The sequence below is a fragment of the Bos indicus x Bos taurus genome, chromosome X, assembly GCF_003369695.1.
Source record: "Bos indicus x Bos taurus breed Angus x Brahman F1 hybrid chromosome X, Bos_hybrid_MaternalHap_v2.0, whole genome shotgun sequence".
NCBI lineage: Eukaryota > Metazoa > Chordata > Mammalia > Artiodactyla > Bovidae > Bos > Bos indicus x Bos taurus.
The window spans coordinates 14443629-14457544 of NC_040105.1; the positions used below are offsets into that span (position 1 = coordinate 14443629).

Sequence of the window (13916 nt, forward strand, 5' to 3'; positions counted from 1 at the left end):
TTTCACCCTATGGCTCTGCCGTCTCTTAGGGTCTTGGAGACCTCTGTCCAGCCAGAGTGGGAAGGAGATGAGGGAGAAAGAATGTGTGCTTCTCAGAAGAAAAGTTTTGTTGCAGAAGGCAAAGTCATTCCTCTGGCTCACGTTTTATTGATGGGAACTTCGAATGAGAGTCATGCGAAAGGGGCTGTGAAATGTCGGCCATTCTGAGCGCTCGACCAGCAGTCCTGGCTGTGCAGGATTTTGGAGGCGCCTGGGTTACTGCTGGACAGTCAGTGAGCCGTCTCTACTGTATGTGTCCTAGAGGCTAAGACCTGAGAAAAGAACACTCATTAACTTGGGATAATTTCATGTCTTTTAAGGTACTGATTATTTTAAGTGGTGAATTTTTATAAGGAAGTAAGTTTATTTTGTGTGTGTGAAATAAGTTTAGATGTACAACTAAATGGCATTTCTTGTTTCCTTTGATACCACTCAGTTGTATGATTTGTTTTAACTTTAATTTTATTTTACTTTTATTTTTATTGGAGTGTAGTTGATTTACAATATTATGTTAGTTTCAGGTGTACAGCAAAGTGAATCAGTTTTATATATATTTATATATATACATATATCTCCACTCTTTATCTTCGATTCTTTTTCATATAGGTCATTACAGAGTATTGAATAGAGTTAGAGTTCTCTGTGCTATACAGTGGGTCCTTTTTTATCTATTTTATATTTAGTAGCATGTATATGTCAATCCCAAACTCCCAGTTTATCTTCCTCTCCCTTTTCCTCCTCGTAACCATAAGTTTGTTTTCAACATCTGTGACTCTACTTCTGTTTTGTGAATAAGTTCACTGGTACCCATTTTTTAAATCCCACATATAAGCGATAACATGTTATATTTGTCTTTCCGTGTCTGACTGACTTCACTCAGTATGACATTCTCTAGGTCCATCCATGTTGCTGCAGTTGGCATATTTCATTCTTTTTTTTTATGGTTAATATTCCAGTGTATATATACATACAACGTCTTCTTTACCCATTCCGCTGTTGACGGACTTTTAGGTGCTTCCGTGTCTTGGCTATTTAAATAGTGCTGCATCGAACATCGTGGTGCATGTATCTTTTCAAATTATGGTTTTCTCTGGATATAGTCCCAGCAGTGGGATTGTTAGATCATATGGTAGCTCTGTTTTAGTTTCTTAAGGAACCTCCATGCTGTTCTCCATAGTGGCTGTGCCAGTTTGCATTCCCACCAACAGTGTAGGAGGACTCCCTCTTCTCTACACCCTCTCTAGCGTGTGTGGGCTTCCCTGGTGGCTCAGCTGGTAAAGAACCCACTTGCAATGCGGGAGACCTGGGTTTGATCCCTGGGTTGGGAAGATCCCCTGCAGAAGTGAAAGGCTACCCACTCCAGTATTCTGGCCTGGAGAATTTCAGGAACTGTATAGTCCGTAGGGTCGCTAAGAGTCAGACACGACTAAGCGACTTTCACTTTCACTTTCTCCAGCATGTATTGTTTGCAGATTTTTTGATGATGGCCATTCTGACTGATGTGAAGTGGTACCTCATTGTGGTTTTGATGTTACTCTAATCAGTTAGTGTTGTTGAGCATCTTTTCATGTGCTTTTTGGCCATCTTAACTTGAATTTTCTTACTCTTTACAGTTAGGTCACCTCTCATAGAAGCTTGGGAGAAGGCAATGGCACCCCACTCCATTACTCTTGCCCGGAAAATCCCATGGGCAGAGGAGCCTGGTGGGCTGCAGTCCATGGGGTCGCTAAGAGTCAGACCCGACTGAGCGACTTCACTTTCACTTTCCACTTTCATGTATTAGAGAAGGAAATGGCAACCCACTCCAGTGTTCTTGCCTGGAGAATCCCAGGGACCGGGGAGCCTGGTGGGCTGCCGTCTCTGGGGTCGCACAGAGTCGGACACAACTGAAGTGACTTAGCAGTAGCAGCATAGAAGCTTAGAAACTACCATATTTACATCAATTTTACAAATGACTAAGAAAGAAAAAAGCTGTCAACCTGTGGTGTGTAATTGATTGTAAACACTGATTACATTTAATTTACTCCCCCTCTCCCATCTTTTTTTCTCCTCTCCCTTCCCTCTAGTTTGTGATTGGCACAATGGAAGAAGCTGGAATGTGCGGGCTTGGGGTGAAAGCGGACATGCTGCATAACTCTCAGTCCAATGATATTCTTCAACATCAAGACTCACACTGTGGTAGTACAAGTAACAAGCATTCCTTGGAAGAGGATGCACGCAGTGACTTTATAACAAAGGGCAGGAGTTTGGTGAGCCCGGCGTACTGCACACGGGAGTCACGGGAGGAAATTCCCGGGCGAGAGGCTCGAACAGATCCCCCTGATGGCCAGCAGGATTCAGAGTGCAGCAGGAGCAAAGACAAAGCCTTAGGTAATGGCCTCATCGCCTCTGCTTGGGGCTTGCACGCTTCACATGTTGCTCCTTTGACCTGTGTTTCCAGCAGCACAGGCACTGATGGATAAACACGGCAGTGTCGAGAGTGATGCTGCTCAGCTAACACTTTGGTCATTCTCAGCGAGGCAGGTGGCCTGTTGCTGCAGTGGCATATGGGGGCCAAGGTAGCAGAGGAGGAATTACTTCTCTCTGGGTAGTCAGGAATGGGCTTTCGTGGAGGAAATCTGGGGGACAACTTGACAGAAGTAGTATTTTTGGGTGGAGAGGTCAGGGGGGTCATGCTGCCTTGCTTGTAGGATGTTAGTTCCCCCACCAGGGGTTGAACTTATGCCCTTAGCAGTGCAAGTGGAGAGTCATAACCACTGGACCACCAGAGAGTTCCCACCCAGAAGTAGTATTTGACTTGCCTTGTTTGCATCTTTAATGTAGTCTGACCAAAATTTACTGTGAAAACTATAGATTTATTTGATCATTTTATTTCAAACCTAGTCACAAAACTTTAGAGATGTATAGTTCAGGAAGTGGGTGAAGACTGGGTTTTCAAGAATATGTTTTCTTTTTCCTGTTGTGTTTGAGATTTAGGACTAAGATTGTGGTATGGTAAATCTCATTAGGAAATCTGATTTTCCCTTTTATTTTAAGGTTACTGGTTGTTCCTAAGTTTTTCATACTTGTTCTACCTGAGATAACAGTGTTTTATTTGTTTGGTTTTCTATATGTTGAGTTGGAATGATCTTCCTTATTAAATCCATTTTTTGTTAACTTGGAGAACTTAAAAATTTGTAGAAATATGAAAAAAATCTTAATTCCTTGCAAACAAGACAAATTTCTTCAAAATCAGCCACCCCAGTTAAATGTGTAAAAGCAGAAGGAGTCTTAGAAAGTTACATATCATGTTACCATATGACACAGCAGTTCTACCTCTGGTTATATTTCCAAGAGGGTTGAAAACGTGTGCACACAAAATCGTATTTTGGAGTGCTTGAGTGCTCAGCCATAGAAAGGAATGTATCCTGATATGCAGGTGGGTGAACCTTGAAGATAATAAGCGAAAGCAAACAGACACAAATGGCCAAAAATTACACAGTTGCACTTAATATGAAATATCTAGAATTGGCAAATCCACAGAAACAGAAAGTAGAGTAGTAGCTAACAGGGGCCTGGAGGAGGGAGCCTGGGGAGTGACTGCTCATTGGCATGGGATTTCTTTTTGTGGTGATGAGCATGTTCTAAAGTTAGACAGTGGTGATAGTTGTACAACTTTGTGATAATCCTCAATTGTTCACTTTAAAAGGGTGAATTTTATGGTCTGTCAATTGTATCTCAGAAAAAAACTGAATTTTCATAAAAATTGCAGGTTACCTTATTATTTCTAATTGTATTCAATGATCATATTTAGTCATTTCTTTAAAAATTCTTACTGATCTTGGGCCAAGTGAGAAAGGATTTATTACTCAAATTTTCTGTGGACAGGAAAGCATTCTGTTTTGAAGTTAGCCTGCTTGTTTTCATCATAGCAATCTGTACACCGTATATACCAAAGTCATGTTCAATATACATAATATATTTTTTCACCACACTACATGGCCTTAGTTCCCCAACCAGGGATTGAACCCCTACCCCCTACAGTAGAAGCATGGAGTCTTAACCACTGGACCACCAGGCAAGTCCCCCACATACGTATTTTTAATGAAATACCCTTCAGAAAGAGTGAACATTTAAAAAAATAAAAATGGTACCTACTACCCAGCTGAAGAAATAAAATGTATCACTTATTTTAAAACACCATTTGTTCCCTCCTATCTCAGCCACCTGCTTCTCCCTGCCAGAGTCCTTAAAATAATACTGTGTTCAGCTCTTTTTCCCAAGGGAAGTGCCATCTTGACATCCTTTTTTTTTTTTTTTTTTTAATACTAAATTTGGTTAACACATGGAACATGCTTGCTAAGTCATGAGAAGTTATTTAAATTGCTCAAAGGAAAAGATCTGTGTCACCAGTGATTATGAGCGTCTTAGATAGGCAGAGAGTACCAGCCAAAATTCCCTTTGAACTTCCTTCTGTATTCGTACTTGGTCAGGAGGAAGCTTTTAAAAATATTTTGCCCTTTGTAACTTGCCCTTTGTCTTAACTTGGATATCAGTAATTAAGGGAATTTTTAAGCCTTCAGCACGTTCTTTTCACAGATAGCTCACAGTGTTATTGAGTGGAGAAATTTGGGGTAGAGATGGGGAGGAAGGGGTGCCTGCTGATCCAGATTTTAAAAATAGCTTTCTTAATTTAGCTAGTAAATCTCTTATTTCTAGCTATGGGCATAAATTATTTTACTCTGGATGTCAGAACATAGGAAGTGCTGCTTAGAATTAACAGGTTAGATTTGATCACATTCTTCTGGGACTTCTTTCTTATTTTTTTAATCACCAGGAAAAGAAGTCTTATTATTGATGCAAGCCCTAAACACTCTTTCAACTCCAGAAGAGAAGCTGGCAGCTCTCTGTAAGAAATATGCTGATCTTGTGAGTATTGAATCAAAGGGGTGAGGCCCATATAAAATATAGCAAAATGTGTATGTGCTTGATAAGCTTTTTAAAATGATTTTGACATAGCTTTAAATGTAAAATTGTATTTTACTCCATAATTGAAGAGAATCTGATTTCTTGTGGCTTTTCTTTTTTTGCTTCTATGACTTCATTTTATAAGATAACACATTTATAGAGCATTATAATGCTATAGATACAGCATAGATTTTTTTTTTTGAAACTCAATCTTAGAGTATTTCTAAGTCTACCTTTCCATTCCTGTGTTGTGATATTTTAAATGCCAGTCATTGGAGGGTAGTGGTTCCTGTATTTAACTTTTTCCAAGGGAATTCTAGAGATAAAGGCTCTTAACCATTGGGATTGAAATAATTGTGAGTTAGGTGAGAGTCTACTAAAACAATACTGTGTCTCGGAAATATTTATGTAGCATCCACTATGTGCCAGGCATTCCTTTTTCCATCTTTCAAAGAAATTAACCTCATTTGTTCTGCCCCTATGTTATTTTAAGTCACATTAATTCCCTTTGTAAAATTAGGAAAGCACTCTCAATATGGAAACTCTGCTGTCCTTTTTAAGTTGAGGAATAGGAAAGCCATAAAGCCCTTTGAAGTAAGAGCTGTGGGAAACTTTTAGAATGAGTGGTTCTAATATGCTAAATTACTATCTTTTGTGAAATACTTAGGTGAATTATCACAGACAATTTTTATACATTTTCATCTGTTGTTAAGGCAGTTATTCCATGTTGTAAACACTACTTTGTGTCAGTGACCAGCTTTGAAAATGAATTATTGCTCAAAGAATTACAGGTGTATTTATTTACAAATGAGTCTGTATGCCTCCACTTAGCTGGCATTCAGCAGTCTGGCACTTTCTGTTTGGAGCAGTGGGAAGCCCCACGCATCAATAAAAAGAGCCCAGAACATTCACAGGTGTGAAGAGTACAGAAAACACAAGGAGGTCAGATTGCTGGTTTCAGGAACATTGGTTGTGGAAGACAGTCCTGTTGGTTTTATCCACATGAAGAGAATTGTGTGAGAAGTGGTGGAAAAAGAAGACAAAAAAGGGAAAAGAGAAAAAAGCAGCGTAGCAGATCAGCTGCTTGACCCAGTGTTGGGACAACAGCAGACAGCCACACGTGGATTAGCAGAAGGGGCAGATGGTGGTCTCAGCAGTCCTTCCGAGGCTCACACAGATGTTGGGACTTTGGTTGTTCAAAAGCACATTGTTATTCTCTGGAGCCTGAGAGTCTGCATTTTAACAGGCTCCCACGTGAGGTTGATGATGGTGCTTTCAGCTTCTTGGATAGCACTGCTAAGTAGCAAGGGTCTAAGTTGTTTTCTTCGTGGCATTTGTTTTGTGTGTGTGTGTGGTGGTGGCGTGGCATGGTTACTTTTTTAAAAGCACCAGTAATGGCTACATTCATTTTGGGATGTGACACGTACGTACATTTGGGATGTTGCTCAGTGAGCAACCTCTCTTTGATTTAGATTTGTGCCGAACATATGAAGGAGGAAATGTGTGCTGTTTTCAAAAAATGTTATCAAGCTTTGTTTCTTGATACAAAACTCATTTTTTAAAAGAAGGTAGAGCATATAGATTATACAGCAGTGAGACCATCGAGGGAGTAGCCTTCTTCCCAAGGATTATTCCAGAAACTTCCATTTTGCCGTCACAGTCCTCTGTCGTTTTTGTCACAGCTTCATCTGACATCACTGGCGCTTGTGGCTGCCACGTTCACCGGATAACATGGGTTTATGAAATCGCCACATTTCACTGGCCAAGTGTGGGTCCTGTAACATGGTCCTTAAGTACATAATGGTGCTGTTCTTTCCCGTTCCTTAGTTGTGTACATTATTATAGCATAATAATAAATCTTGATTACCTGGTTGGGTAGGTATATCTTCTTTTCATCAGAAGTGTCTTGGATATTCTTGACACTTAACTTTCTATAAAATTTTAGATTCTTAGAAGCTTATTAGTTCCATGGGAAAAAACACCCCTTGGGGATTTTGAAGAGCATCTTATATAAACTATAGTTGCATTTAAGGAGAATTATACCATCCTTCAGAAATTAATGGAGCTTAAAAACTGGATATCCTTATGTGGAAAAAAAATGAAATTAGATCCTTAAACACCATATGCAGTGATGAATTCCAAATGGATTAAGAACCTAAAATTTTAGATATTGTTTAGGTTTATTTAAATACATTAGCAGACAAATATTTTACCAAACTTGGATTAAGAGGAGCATTTTTTATGACACAAAAAGCACTACTGGAGACAACATCTCAGAAATTGGCTCTATTGAAATTAAGACTTTCTCTTCATCAGAAGACACTTTAAAAGAGAGGGAGAAGACACATCACAAACTGGGGAGAACATATTTTCAACAAATAATAACCAACAGAAGATTCTATGTCAGGAATAGCTAGGGAAAATCTACAAATGAATATGATACAGACAATCAGCCCAGTGGAAAACTGGGCCAGACACGTGTAAGAGGTATTTCATAGAAGTGGAAAAACATCAAGATGTGAAGATATCTTAACATAAAGGTACATAAATATATGAGGGATATTTGACCTTATGAATACTCAGAGAAATGCAAATCGAAGCCACAGCGAGATGCTACTTTGTGTCCATTATAAGTGGCATAAATGAAGAAAGGTGATTGATGTTTTAGAGAAGAAGTACATCTATTTGATCTCTTATAAGTTGCTGGTGGGGGAGTAAATGTGCCTGCTGCTCGGGAAAGCTGTGTCCTTGTCATGTGCAACAGAACATTTAGAAATCATTTCCCCAAAACCCTAGTTCTAGGTTCGTACCCAGAAGAAATTCTTGCGTGGCGTGTATTACACCAGGAAGCACACGTGTGAGAACGTGCAAGTTGTAATGGCACCTGGAAACCACCCAAATGCCTACTGACAAGAGACTGGGTCAACAAAGTGTGTTGTGTGCTGTATTTTTTTTTTTAAGTGAAATATTATGCAACCTGTGGGCCAAAGCCTGCAAGGCTTGTTTTTGTACTGCCCACAAGCTAAGAATGGGTTAAATGCTGTTTAAAAGACAACGACAGCAAAACAGGCAAAGCCTAAAATATTTCCTTTGTGGCCACTTACAGAGTTTGTTTGCTGGTCCCTGCTCTGTAGCTACACGCAAAGGAGCGAGATGAGTCCTGGCAGTGTAATCTGTAGCTGTGCTGTCCGAAACAGTAGCCACTAGCCACATGTGGCCATTTAAGCTTGAATTCATTTAAAGAAAATTTTAAAATGGGGTTTCTTGGTTGCAGTAGCAAATAAAGTCAAAAAAACTAAAAACAAGTTCTTTTAGGACACCGCACGGATGACATAAAATACCAGGAACAGCAAAGGAAGGGACCCCAGGATTCAGGATTGTGGTTACCTTGAATGGGGGAGGCCAAGGGGAGTTCCAGTTCTCAGTGGAGTTATTGATAGTGTGTGCAGATCCTGCCGCCCCCCATCTCCTGAGTAAGATTATGAGGGTATTTTACAAAAAATTATTTTCTGTCGGGAATTTCCATAAAGGTGTCTTTAATAGCTGTAAGCATCTCGCTTGCAAGGATGCGTGGTGTTTTGAGAGGCCACAAGGTGTCGCTCTTGCTCTTGAAATAGTGACTCAGCATCCTTTCCTTCTTCAGTGATAGGTCAGTAAAGCTGCCATCTTATCTGTTAGTGTTGGTTTAACCTTGAAACAGACACATTTGCTCCAAACCTACAAGTGGGAGGAAAGTGATTCCCCTCCCACTAGCAAGGAACACTGATTGCTGCTTATTAAGTTCTTAATTTGGAGGATCAGTTTAATAAAGTAGCTTGAGTGTGTTTTTCAAGAAAGTAAAACATTATGGTGTTGATTCCTGAAAAGCTGTCCAAAACATCATTTTTTGTTTTTAATAAATAAGTGAAGGACTGAAGATTGTTTTTCTCCTACGCTAAATCATTTGCTTACTTTCTTACCATAGCATAGCACGAAACAATTTAAATAAAATATTACACTACAATACTGTGGGTTTTGGGAAATGTATTCCATGGTTCTTACTGTAATTCTTCCAGCCATCACTCAAAGGTTTTCACTGTATTTCCTAAATGTAAAGTGCTTGTTAATTTTAGCTGGAGGAGAGCAGGAACGTTCAGAAGCAAATGAAGATTCTGCAGAAGAAGCAAGCCCAGATCATGAAAGAGAAAGTTCATTTGCAGAGTGAACACAGCAAGGCTATCTTGGCAAGAAGCAAGCTCGAGTCTCTTTGCAGGGAACTTCAGCGTCACAATAAGACGTTAAAGGTGAGTTGGTTCCTTTTTCTGTTTTTCAGGAGAGACTGACTTAGCTGAATTTATAGTCACCGTGTATCTATTTGAACTTAATCCTTGTGTCTCCTTGGAGACAGCTGCCATTCTATTTTGCTTGGCCTGATGCTTCTTACCACACCTCGTACTTGCTCATGGAGAATATAGATGAGGTTGATGTTTAGACCACAGCTTTCCTGCTAAGAGCCATGGCTTAGAAAGCTCAAATTTTCAGTTTCTGGCTGAGCACTGAAGTCATTTTTTAGCATGTGTGAAATGTGGACCGAAATGAGTAGGAGCAGACTTGAGGGAAGGGAAAGGCCCCATTGAGCTCCTCAAGGGCTGTTCATTGGCTGCATTGCCAGCTGCCCTTGCCCATTCCAGCTCCCCATTGACAAGTAGAAGAACACTTATTCCTTGCTTGATTAAAAGATGAGGCAGTGGGTACCCAAAAGGTAGTTGGTACCAATAAGGGAAGAAGAGAAAGGGGCAGGGATGCAGGTGGGCCTGTCCTCATGTGACTGAGCGGGATCGCTCATCAGACTCCCCCAGCACGCCAGACACCCAAGGTCCTAGAACACAGGAATAGGAACCCTCAGGAAATGGACCTTCACCTGATGGGGAAGCCGTTAGTTTTTCTTTGTTTTTGAATCCTTGGATTTCATTGTTCATGAAACTAGGTAGTATTTTCCCCATAGCAGCAAATTCACTTTGATTGGACTGATAATGCTGTAGACACATAAAGGTCTCTTAGCACTTGTATCTGAGCAAGAGTTGGGACTAAGCTTTTAAGATACATGTTCCTTTTGCCCCTTGCTGTCTAGGGAGTAGAAGGGATAACCCCGAAAATAAGGTGCAAGAAGGGATTTCCCTCTTCAGGCTGATTGGAGATGCTGCCCTGTGAGACCAGTGAGAGCAGGTATTTGGGAAGCCTGCGTGGAGGTAGCTGGCTGCCTGGGGAAGCTCCTTCGTCTCAGCACGGTGGGCTTTAGATGGCCACAGAGCGCTTTAGATGGCCACAGAGCACTTTAGAGCGGGGCAGCCTGTGTCTCTGATTATCTGTTTAGGAGAACCTGGTTGCTTTCAAATGAGAGCCTTCCAGTCGTAAATAAAGGGAAGGAATTCCAGTTTAGAAGCACCACTCCAGGGCAGCAAGCAGTGAACCCCCATGGCAGCAGTGTCTTTTGTGAGCATCTTATGTCTAGGTCTGTACCATTAACAGAAATTTTTTGGGGTAATAAGGAAGAAAATATGCAGCAGGCCAGAGAGGAGGAAGAAAGACGAAAAGAAGCCACTGCACACTTCCAAATCACTTTGAATGAAATCCAGGCCCAGCTGGAGCAACATGACATGCACAACGCCAAGCTCCGCCAGGAGAACATCGAGCTGGGCGAGAAGCTGAAGAAGCTCATTGAGCAGTACGCGCTGCGGGAGGAGGTAGGGGCGACCAGGTGTTTAGGCGACGCTAGCGGGGACTGTCCCCTGTCACGATGAACCAGAACCATTCACTGAAGCACTCATTCTGGGGTGTTTTAGAACCTTTATTTATGTGTAGTGGAATCCTTTCCTCGCAGGATTCTTAGGGATGGCCCAGAAGTCACTGGATTTGGGTCTGTGAAGCAATTTCTTGGAGACGGTATTAAGCACAACTTGTCTTCCATGTGATTCTGGAAGATTATGACTTGGGCATAGATTCCCACCCCCCTTATCTAGACTAAAAATGAGTAAATACCTGGCCCCCAAATATGCTGTATTTTAGACATCTGCAATAATCTATAAGGTCTACACTACCATTGCATCCTGGAGAAGGAAATGGCAACCCACTCCAGTTTTCTTGCCTGGAGAATCCCCATGGACAGCGGAGTTGGCGGGCCACAGTCCATGGGGTCACAAAGAGTCGGACATGACTAAGTGACTAAGCACCATTGCATTATACCTGTGTTTCAATTTTTTTTTAATGGGGGTTTTATACCATTTGGGGGAGGAAAAAAAGAACCTGTTTCTAAACCTTTTTACACCTAGTTGAAGTAAAAAATTTACTGGAAGAATCTCTGGCTGCTTATCTTGGTCGCTGGCCTCCAAACTAAGACTTGTACAAGCTAGTTGGGAAGTCTGGGTATGGTGTCTAGATTAAATGCAAATAGATGATCATGTGCTTTTTAAAATTCCTCCCTTTTAGAGGTCAAATGGGTAGGAATAAAGGGTTAGGTTTTTTAAATGAAAGATACCCTGCCTTTTAAGTTAGTAAAACATTGTTCTCTTATGTGTGTTGTATCACTTACACAGATAGATTAAAAGACCTGATTTTAAAAACAGATTGTGGCATCTCTTTGGGTTATTTTATCCAATTTTCAAGGCAAATTTTAGATTCTATTAATTTAGAGTTTTACATATGGCCCTTCAAAAACTTAGTTTTTAAAAAGGTTTTCTATCACTTTCGATGCTTTTTGCTTACCTTTTTTATTCTTATCATTATGGAAAATTACAAAGAAGAGTAGAGACTGTTATCACCTGATGTTAGCAGATGAAACTATAGTTTCAGCTATATTCCCATCACTTCCTCCTGGGTTATTATGAAGCAAATCCAAGGTATCAGTCCATTCATGTATATTTGAGGGTGGACCTCATCAAGATGAGGGATTTGTTTTTAGGTGTGACTAGCATACTATACTGCTGCTGCTGCTGCTAAGTCGCTTCAGTCGTGTCCGACTCTGTGTGACTCCATAGATGGCAGCCCACCAGGCTCCCCCGTCCCTGGGATTCTCCAGGCAAGAACACTGGAGTGGGTTGCCATTTCCTTCTCCAATGCATGAAAGTGAAAAGTTAAAGTGAAATCGCTCAGTCGTGTCCGACTCTTAGTGACCCCATGGACTGCAGCCTACCAGGGTCCTCCATCCATGGGATTTTCCAGGCAAGAATACTGGAGTGGGGTGCCATTGCCTTCTCCAGCATACTATATTCACACCTAAAAAATTTATTTATATAATATTAAAATCTAGTCATCATTTAAATTTTTTGGTTGTCTCCATCCTTTTTTAAAAAAAGAGAAACAAGCTATTTGAATCAAGATCCAAATAAAACCCATCTGTTTTACGGTTGATGTGTCTCAAATATCTAAAGATTTCCTTTTCTTTTTTTAAGTTCTTAGTGTGTTTATTTAAGAAACATTTTTTGTCCTAGAGAATAAACTTTCTATAGGATTATAAAGCTCTCACTTTTCTTAAAATTATTCTTTTAGTTTTGTTGTTTAATATGACAATGATATAGAAAATCTGCAAGCTATGTATATTTAAATCACATTACTGTGAGCCTTATTCAAGTATTATTGAATGTTCTTTCCTTGGTCAGAGAGAGATGTTCTGATGACTTTATCATACATAAATAACCACTAAATACTTTCACCTGGAAATAATAATGACCTTTTGCCAAATGTATCTGGTAAGTGGCAGGTACCAAGCACCTTACACAGTACCACCATTGCACTGGCATTTACAACTTTGCATTGTTCGTATGGCTCCCCCCAGAGAGGGGAGAATTTGATTGGTGCCATTCCTCCTGTAACAGCATTCTGCCTCCAACTGAGAAATCAGGAAATTTTAATGGGGAGAAAAAACTATCCAGGAATTATGTGTATGATGGATGAGTTTAACAGTTTGATCTCCTTAGCCATCTTTTTCTGGATACAGTTTGAGCTTCATTTTCACCTTAGGGCTGAAATAGGAGGTACAGGGCAGCTACTGAGGCGCCGATGGGCCATCTCCAGAGGGAGGCGTGTTGAGCACAGGCTGCTGCCAGCACAGCTCTCAGACAGGCTCCCACTGGTGTTAGCCCTGGCAGGAAGAGCAGCCTCACGAGTGAGGTCTTGTAACTTGTCTCATGTGTCCTTGTCATTCTGTCCCTCTTCTCATGAAGTGACGGAAGAAATTGTCCTTTCCCCATAGCACATTGATAAAGTATTCAAGCATAAGGAACTGCAGCAACAACTTGTGGACGCCAAACTGCAGCAGACGACACAGCTGATAAAAGAAGCTGATGAGAAACATCAGAGAGAGCGAGAGTTTGTAAGTGCTATTTCTTAAAAAAAGAAATGATGGCCAAAATTGTGACCAAAGCCATTCTGCATTTCAGGTAGCACTAGGTGCTAATTTTTTTGTTCTAGATTATAAAGAGCACGTGTGTTAGAAAGCATTAGCCTTTTCTTTCTATTCAACTTTACATACAGAAGATACACTGGAGGAATTAGACCAACTTAGTACAAAGACCTGTATTCATTGTACTTTTCTGTGTTTGGAATATTTATTTCACTTTTTAGATAATGCCTACCAAGTTTAAGGATTATACCAGTATTTAGCACATTATATTCGAGAATTCATTTTAATAGCAAGTTTTACAAACATGGATGTCCTATTGATACATACTGTTAGATTTTGTTTCCAAACAGGTAACTTGAAACTAGGGAAGTTGTTTATTCTAGTATACTTTTCTGATAAAAATTTAACAGAATTCTCTACACCCTAATCACTCAGCATTATTCCCAGAATATGTACTCAGATTATGTTGTCTGTCAATAATTGTGAGTACAGTGGAATCTCATTGGGTATATATACTTAATACATGCAAATTCAACTTTACCTGCTTAACCAA

At 40.3% G+C, this 13916-nt stretch overlaps 1 protein-coding gene across 1 annotated transcript in view; it reads left to right on the top strand.

Moving 5' to 3' along the window:
- The window catches only part of TXLNG (taxilin gamma), a 43534-nt gene that overhangs the window by 17980 nt on the left and 11638 nt on the right, over positions 1-13916 (top strand). Inside the window, exons 2-6 of the mRNA XM_027534882.1 lie at positions 2106-2409; positions 4856-4947; positions 9099-9269; positions 10515-10709; positions 13214-13333. Coding sequence (XP_027390683.1) covers positions 2106-2409; positions 4856-4947; positions 9099-9269; positions 10515-10709; positions 13214-13333 — 882 coding nt within the window. The remainder of the gene's footprint in view (positions 1-2105; positions 2410-4855; positions 4948-9098; positions 9270-10514; positions 10710-13213; positions 13334-13916) is intronic.